The sequence below is a fragment of the Aegilops tauschii genome, chromosome 6, assembly GCF_002575655.3.
Source record: "Aegilops tauschii subsp. strangulata cultivar AL8/78 chromosome 6, Aet v6.0, whole genome shotgun sequence".
NCBI classification, from domain to species: domain Eukaryota; kingdom Viridiplantae; phylum Streptophyta; class Magnoliopsida; order Poales; family Poaceae; genus Aegilops; species Aegilops tauschii.
Window position 1 is genome coordinate 398,629,846 of NC_053040.3, and position 8,546 is coordinate 398,638,391.

Here is an 8,546-nt window from a genome sequence, read left to right on the forward strand (position 1 = left end):
TAGTGTAGTGTAAACAGGCCATCCCGAGCCTTGACCACTATTTTCTCCTCTTCCTCTCTTCCAGCCAGTCGGACCAACGCACGCAGCCGGGAGAGCGCGTCCGTACGGTCGCTCTCACCTTTGCTGTCTCGTCTCCGCCACTAGCCAAGGCCCCGTCCATTCCGCGCTCGACGACGCCTCCATGCACTGCCCGCCAACGGAGGCAGCCGAACTCCTCCCGGTCCCGGGTACGTACAAAACCGGCATAACTACCTGATGCTCCCCCGCCTTCGGCTTCTTCGCCCGGCCTCGTCGGCTTGCTGCGCCGGTGCACGCACCGAGCTTTCGCCTGAGCTGGCCCTTTGTCTGTACCGGGACCTGTCGCCTCCGTGCTGTGGCGCGTGCGCGTCCCTGCCGCAGGCAGAAGCGACGCCCGCCCGCCCGGTGCGTTGCGTGCGCCGTCGGGAACGTGTCGCTTCCACGCAGCTTCCTGCTTCGTCGTTTCGGTTTTGTGGCCTGTGATGTGCGGCCGCACCTGCGTCTGCATGCATGATTGACTTGGATAATTAGCAGTCGGAAGCTGCACGCAGGTGGAGTGGAAGTATGGAGCTGCACCGGTGCTCTCAGGAATTCCACGGCGACTCGTGCTGTGCGCCGGGCCGAACCAGCTCGTGCGTTGCCGGAATGTTCGGCCGTTGCGCGGACCGCGGACCAGCCAGCGGGACTGACACGGCGGCGACTGGCAAAAAAAGAGAGGAGGCGACTGGGATGGAACGAGGGGTTTTCATTTTTCAGGTCCTTCGGTCGGCCTCGAGCGCTCGTGAAGCTGCCGCGCGCCACGCGGGACGGGTGGCATGCGCAGGTTGCCATGGGCACCGTAGAGCGCATCGCAGGGCAACGCGATGGTGCAACGACGTCGATGTACGTAAAGATTTATGGGACAGCCTTCAATTCCAGACATGGAAATCAGATAAAAGTTATCAGACCGAACACCATGCCGTGCGGGCTATGTTTCCATGAAGAGGAGACAATGAAGGTGCTAATAATGGATGGTAGGAACCATGTGATGTTACAAATTAGTACAACATCGATCGCCTTCCCAAAATTTCTGCTGCACGCTTTACACAATTCTCTCGTGTGTGTGATCAACCCATCCCAGGACCATCAAACCGACGACACAAAATGTCCACGGACAAGTCCTTTTTAGCCCCAAACAAACTGGGATAGGCTAGAGCAGAAACCCATAAGATCTCAAAACCAACTCATGGTTCTCCCATGTGGAGACCTATCTTCCATGCACCCCTATTCATGGCAAGTTCTTTGATGATATTCCACTCTTAAGATCTCAAACATGCATGATCCATCCCCCTTTCCCGTGTGAAGTGAAGTAGCATCGCAAACAACAAAAGATGACTGGTTCAGTCATATATGGTTCCAATGGTACATCATCCAGGGAATGCAAGGTTGTTGACAAACCGCCATTGCAAATTTGGTCAGGCTTTGCCTGCGTAGACCCCCTCAGAAGGCAGCTCGAGTCCAATTAATGGAGGATAGCCTCCAAGCTATACAGGTTCGTGTATATCACAGGTCACTGTAATGTGTGACCAGTTGCTAAAATGTGGAAATCTTCTTTTCTTTGATATATAGCTTTCCAGTTCTCAATCTCCTTCCTAGAGAAGCAAATGAACCACCATGTTAGCATACTTTCGAACCAATTCAATTACTCCCTCCGTTCCAGGTTCTAGGTTTGTCCTAAGTCAAACATTTTAAGTTTAACCAAGTTTATGGGAAAATATGCCAACATCTACAACATCATTTTGGTTTCATGATAAAATATACTCTCATACTATATATAGTTGATATTGTAGATGTTGCTATATTTTTCCATAAATTTGGTCAAACCTACAGATGTTAACTTAAGACAAACCTAGAACATCAAATATTTTGGAAGCAAGTGCTTAGACAAAGTAAATAACCAGGAAAAGTACAATTGTTGAGACAAAATATATAATCTTGGGCAAAACAGGAAACAGTGGAAGCTTATGACTAACCGTAAGCAGTGGCCGATAGAATCATAATAGAGAAGGGCAACAAGCTTGCGCCTTCTTTCAGTTCTATGCCCGACGCCACGCTTAACGACAGGCAGCTGCTTTATCCCTCTGGCCTCCATAAGGTTTTTCGCAGTGGTCAAATCGGTATCTGGAAAGCATGTTAGCAGTCCGCGCTCACTCCCCTGGTACTGGAACCCTTGAGTGAGACACGACGAGATGGTTGAACAGGCTTCCTGCAAAATCTCCTTTGAATAAGTACATGTTTCCCAGCAAATGAAAACTCTTTCTCTATGCTGACCTTATAGAATTCAAGTGCATGCACATTAAGATTGTTACGTTAGATGTAAATTTTTGTCTCTTTTCAGTTAGTGCCCTAAATAGAAATGGTTTTGAAAATCATTACCCAACCTATTCAATATCAAAATGGCATACACTAGTACTTGTTAACATATATGCATGTATTTCTTTTTTTTCCTGGAGAATATATGCATGTTTTTTATTTATTTATTGGTGGGGAATATATGCATGTTATTCAAAGATAGGTTCTTCACCATGTACACGTACATCAGAGTTGAGCTGGTCTCCACTTAAGTAACTTTCCCCGTCCAGTTCAAAGCCCATACGGCTAATATCCCCTAATGTAATAAGCCCCTCAAGAAAATCTTCATGATCCACAACAAGGGCGCACATCTGCTGCTTATCACTCAATAAAGTGAGAGTTTCTGTCACTGTGGCAGATGGTGGAACTTTAACATATCTCTTTGACATCGCCTGGGAGACCTGGTAAAAAAGTTCAAGTGACAAACAAAGATCAGTAACAACAGCACAATTGCAATGCAGTTTTCTAGAATTAAGAGCTAATACAACTTTAACATGATATTATATAGGCTAAGCCAGAATTAAAGAGGCTGCCAAACCTTCAAATCATCTAGAAGCACTTCCTCTTGGTAGGTACCATAGTTACGAAGACCACTTTGTGAGATAGTAAGCTCAAGATCGTCTACGGAATCACTTCGCGTCCAGACACTACTATTTCTATCTTGTAGTGAAACTAAAGAATAACCACGCATGGGTGCTCTAAACCCTGAAGATTCACCATCATTTGGTTGGTTTACCACAGAAGGAACCCATATTGCCAGTCCAACTGCTCCCTGTTAGAGAGTACCAAACAAACGAATATGCATTAGGTTAGAAAATGCAGTAGCAAAATAGGAAACATAAACATGAACATCTCTGCATAAAATGCAGAAAGAAGACTAGATTCAAACAAAGAGTTGGGAGGCAAGCACTAGCAATCATACTTACCATCAGAGGTAGCAAAATCCTGTAATCCTTTGTCAGCTCAAAGAGAAGCAGTACAGAAGTCAACGGGACTGAGCAGACTGAAGCCAATGTCGCAGCCATTCCAACCTGCAGTCCAGACAATTAGTTTCATAAAACACTTTTGTTTTAAGCAATGAGAAACAGAAACGTAACTGCAGAGCAACTTACAAGAGCATAAGCTTGTGGCTGTGCAACAGCAGCACTACCAGGTATAGCTGCATTTATTAAGTATGCAGCTGACCCTCCAAAAGTAGCTCCAACAGCAGCCCCGATCATCAAGCTTGGAGCATATAGCCCACCCACAAGACCAGACCCCTTGCAAAGGGCGGTCGCAACTACCTTCGCAGCTGCAAGTTGAGTTAATAACCAGATACCAGGAGCAGAAGCACTCTTCCCAGTATGCAATATTTCTTCAACATTTGTGAAACCCCAGTATAAAATCCCAGGATATTTGAGGGCTATGAGGCCAGCTCCAAGCCCACCCAAAGCAGGGTACACCACAATGGGAAAATCAAACCTTTCTTTCATGTACGCAAAAAATCTTGAAAACCATACTACCAACCGTCCAAATACCACACTGACTGCCCCACAAAGCATTCCTAAGATGAGGTATAGAGGTAGCTCTGCAAAACAAAAATGGGAGGCAATGATAACCTTCAGAACCACCCCCTGTTCAGACATTGCAATACAAAAGGAGAAAATTATTACTGAGTGAAGAACCCATGTCAACATATTAGAAAAACTAGGCTTCTGTGAGGAACTCAAAGTCTAGACAGAATAGGCCAGGTACTAAACTTTGTTGTAACCAATACAACAACAACAACAAAGCCTTTAGTCCCAAACAAGTTGGGGTAGGCTAGAGGTGAAACCCATAAGATCTCGCAACCAACTCATGGTTCTAGCACATGGATAGCAAGCTTCCACGCACCGTCCATGGCTAGTTCTTTGGTGATACTCCAATCCTTCAGATCTCTCTTTACGGACAAACTTTGTTGTAACCAATGTCTAAACAAAAACGTAAAATTGTTTAGTTGGGTTTGATGAATTGCAATAGATGCCAGACTAAATTATGCAAGATGTGTCCCAAAACATGATGAAAAAGATGGTTATGGTAATATATCCAAACTGTGATGAATAGATGAATCTCCACTCTTACAGTTGAAGATAAAAAGAATCAGGGCATGTACCAGCAGCAGATTTCAGCTCATATGCCGGCACTGTAAAAGCTGGTCTTTCTCCAAGCAAAACGTTTGATACAGTAGATGATATAACTGATGCCAATATTATCATAGCAGTCGTAAAAGGAGGTGCATTTTCTGCTTTTAGGGGACGCAATACAGTCTCAATGGCAAAGAAACACCCAGCAACTGCTGCATTAAAGCCTGAAACCCCACACATAAGAAACACTTTATTAGCAAAAGCCATATCGAAAGGGTAACAACACAACTTACAAGTTAGAAGTTAGGGGCACAGAGGCAGCAAGTTGGTTGTCATTAATTATGACATTTCAGATTATTTGAGAAAGGTATATGCAGATCAATTCTTCAAATACCAAATAGCACTACATCCAGTGATAGAAAGTAGTGATGTAGACATGTCAATAAAATCTGACCCCTAATACCAGAACCAGCGAACATGGTGTTTTCATTTTGTGATTTGTTACTGAATAAATTTATTCACTGCTAAATAAACAGAAGGGTAACTAATTATCAATATTATACCTGAAGCAATTCCAGCAGCAGCCCCAGCAGCCACAAGAGCGATCCGTCTTTCACGATTGTTCTCCATCATTTCTGAGCACCCGAGTGCACATGATTTACCAATATCCACACTAGGACCTTCAGGCCCCAATGAGCAACCGGTCCCCAGAGTCACGGCAGCCTGTACAGCCTTTACAGTTGGAAAGATTGCTGCAAGTAAACTGATTCCTTGGTTCTGCGGTTGTTTCGCAAGTTTGAGCTGCTCAAATATCTCGAGTAACCCGTGCATCATTCCTACGATTACACCTCCTGACACAGGGATCAGCAGTATTCTGTGCCAAGTATCAGATAGCCTCTGCAGACGGAGCCAAGCTGCACCTTCGTTGGGAGTACCTGCCCACGCCCAATCATGGATGACATGAACCTAGCAAATCAATAACAGGAGCAGTATATAGAATCAGTCATGCAGGATGTAAGCACAGAACTTCAGCATTTATTTCAAATTCTAGTGTCTGGATTACAGGTAGTACAAACAGAAACTCTACATTGTGTCCATTAAGAAGCTGCACTGACATAATGTGGGCGTGTTTTAATGAAATTTGTTGTGTTTTGGCATCCACCACTTCAATCTCACATAATATGCACACTTAGTTTTAGTGTCTTAGTGATTCTCAGCTACCTGTAATTTTCATAAATCTTAGTCACCTCCTAAATTGCAACAGTACTAAGCCTAGAATTTCAGTCAGAAGAAGTGTGCAGTTTTGGTTAAAAAAAACTAAGCTACAATTATTAGTCTAGATTATATTCATATGGACTGTATCATGGATGAGGATGATTGGATGATCGACTTAGAAATGTGACTGAGGTTTAAGAAAATCACAAGCAATGTAGGAATACATGGATATGCAAAAACAAGAAACCCCGATGTAGCGAGATCAGTAGTGCTATCATGCAGAAAAATGGAACCTAATTTGCAACATGGCATGGATTTCAATCACTGGTTTTGTTTCTTCCAAAGCATCTGTGCAGGCAAAGCAGTAACCTATACTAGAACATCAATGCCAGCCAGATACAACACAATGCAGCAAGCGCCGCTAAGATCAGAGGTGCCTATGAGAACCCCAATCAGCTCAAGAACTCACCCCGCGGTTGAACGCGGCGACGCAGATGCCGGTAGCGAGCCCGAGGAGGCAGCCAATGAGCAGCAGCGCCCACTCGGGGGGCGCCCCGTCCCCGAGCTCCTCCCCCGCCCTCTCCCTCTGCGGCTGCGACGGCGCGGCAGACTGCTCCTCGGGGAACGCGGCGGGGCGATCGAGCTGCTGCTGCTGCTGCTGCCGGCGCGCAGATCCGCGGGCGTAGACGCGGCGGTCGAGGTGGCGCAGGAGGCCGCGCACGCCCCCGGCGCGCCTCGGGGAGGCGGCCCCGTCGGCCGCCTCGACGTCGACGTGGCGGTGGCCGGCGGCCGCGCGCGGCGAGGGGCACGACAGCGACGACGACGAGGCGCCCGCCCCTCCGGCGACGGCGGCCGGGTGGGATCTGAGGAGCGAGGCGTGGTCGTCGTCGCAGGAGGCGGACATGGCGGCGTGGCGTCAGGGAGGCGGCCGCATCGAGATCCGGGGGCCGGGGCGGGGCGGAATGCGGGCGGGGGCGGCAAAGCGGCGAGGTTGACGAGCGGGGACGGCGGTGCTGCTGCCTCTTATGGGAGGCGACGCGGGAAGAGGGGGAGACCGCCAGGGGAAGGACGCACGAGGCCGCGACAGTGGGTGGGATCCGCGCGAGTCGGCCGACGGGCTGCGCACTCGCGGGGCACTGCGGGTGTGTGTGAATCTGCTTGGTGACGGCGAGGGGTATGCGTCCGATGATTATCATAATTGAACTTGTGTAGTGCGAGCATAGGTTACATTTTTTGCTAATAAATGATGTTCCGAGTTCGTCACGTGGTGGCAAGTTGGTGATGATAAATGGTGAGCCAGTGAGTGGATCGGCGTATCCAAGTGCTTAGATGTACTTTGATTTCCTTGTCGTGTTTGGTGAAAGGGTTAACGACTCTAAGCTAGAGTTAAGCACTGACCTTTTAAGCATCTCCCAAACTATTTTCCCTCAAAATAAAGTATCTATAGTTTTTAGGGGTGTCATCTAAATGAGATATTGTTTTGGCCTAAAATCTAATTCGTGCGCTCGCACTATTCTGCGTGATCGAGCGGCCGCACGGAAACCATCAGATTGGTTATCTCGCACGAGTGGACCAGGGCACATGGGGACAGGCGAGCGAGCGGTGGGTCCTTCAGTTTTGTCGTCTCTCTCCTCTTTCCATTCTTTTCTCAGTGTCACATCCTTAGCCTAGTAAGCTTCGGGACAAGCTGTAACTGTTGGGAAACGTAGTAGAAAACAAAAAACATCGCGTCTACACACACCCGAGATCAATATGAAGATGCATAACGGGTTGAGATCACGATCGTTGCCGTTACCGGGTTGCAGCTGAAGAAGAACGTGTCGGTGTAGATCGTACTTGGAGCCCCTCGAACCGACGATGAATGATCCCGCGAACCACCCACGAACAGTCCCTCGAACCGAAAACCGAAAGCACAACCTCTCTACTTGGTTGCAAACGTGCAGCCTTCACAATCCGGTTGCGCTTCGTCGTCTAGAGCTAATCGTCGTGGGAGAATTAGAGGGAGCGGATTAGAACCGCACGGGCTTTTAATTATGAGGATTAGAGGATTACTCTAGCTCTGATTAGTCAACTATAGGACCAACTAGAACTAGAACTAGAAGAATTAGAGAAGGCTTCAAACGTGTGTATCCAAAAGAGTACAAATCCTCAAGTATATATAGGTTAGAGGGGAGAGAGAGGGTTGGCACCAAGGGGGAAGGTGTCCCCCTTGGTGCGCCGCCAAGGAGAGTATGACTCCTCCTCCACCCCAATTCGGCGGGAGCTTCTGTTCGGTGCCTTAGCCTTATTGGGCCGGCTCGCGAAGGCAAAGTACAGCGAACAAATAACCCCCCAGAAAATGCAAAAAAGTGCTTACTGCAGGATTCAAACTCGCTACGCGACACATTAATTCAAGCGTAGCTAACCACTGCACCCATTGGACACCTGTGACTAATAGCAGCGCTAATTATATAAGTACAAGTCTGTGAAGGAAATATGCCCTAGAGGCAATAATAAAGTTGTTATTTATATTTCCTTATATCATGATAAATGTTTATTATTCATGCTAGAAGTGTATTAACCGGAAACTTAGTACAAAAGTGAATACATAGACAAACAAAGTGTCACAAGTATGCCTCTACTTGACTAGCTCGTTGAATCAAAGATGGTTAAGTTTCCTAGCCATAGACATGAGTTGTCATTTGATTAACGGGATCACATCATTATAGAATGATGTGATTGACTTGACCCATTCCATTAGCTTAGCATTTGATTATTTAGTATATTGCTATTGCTTTCTTCATGACTTATACATGTTCCTATGACTATGAGATTATGCAA

At 46.9% G+C, this 8,546-nt stretch overlaps 1 protein-coding gene across 3 annotated transcripts; it reads right to left on the reverse strand.

Annotated features, from left to right (window-relative positions):
• Positions 1-990: 990 nt before the first annotated feature.
• Positions 991-6,937, reverse strand: LOC109743254 (chloride channel protein CLC-f). Of its 3 annotated transcripts, none has more exons than XM_020302339.4 (9): positions 6,196-6,845; positions 5,075-5,477; positions 4,541-4,735; positions 3,522-3,976; positions 3,336-3,440; positions 2,948-3,181; positions 2,595-2,810; positions 2,031-2,263; positions 991-1,649 (listed from the first exon to the last, which is right to left on the reverse strand). In XM_020302339.4, exons 1-9 carry the CDS (start codon positions 6,628-6,630, stop codon positions 1,568-1,570), a joined length of 2,358 nt encoding a protein of 785 aa, XP_020157928.1. In that variant the 5' UTR covers positions 6,631-6,845; the 3' UTR covers positions 991-1,567. The 3 variants fall into 3 exon arrangements, with proteins under 3 accessions (XP_020157928.1, XP_040248664.1, XP_073358263.1); XM_073502162.1 differs by having other exon boundaries at positions 1,011-1,649; positions 5,075-5,446; positions 6,196-6,937; XM_040392730.2 differs by lacking the exons at positions 5,075-5,477; positions 6,196-6,845 and having other exon boundaries at positions 3,522-4,022.
• Positions 6,938-8,546: the final 1,609 nt, after the last annotated feature.

Excerpts from the sequence above, each read along its gene's own strand:
- LOC109743254 (XM_073502162.1), bottom strand. The coding sequence starts at position 6,922 with ATGATAATCATCGGACGCATACCCCTCGCCGTCACCAAGCAGATTCAC. Across the intron at positions 4,736-5,074 it reads TGCTGCTGGAATTGCTTCAG|GCTTTAATGCAGCAGTTGCT; the intron begins GTATAATATTGA and ends GTGGGGTTTCAG. Across the intron at positions 2,811-2,947 it reads TGCTTCTAGATGATTTGAAG|GTCTCCCAGGCGATGTCAAA; the intron begins GTTTGGCAGCCT and ends CTTTTTTACCAG.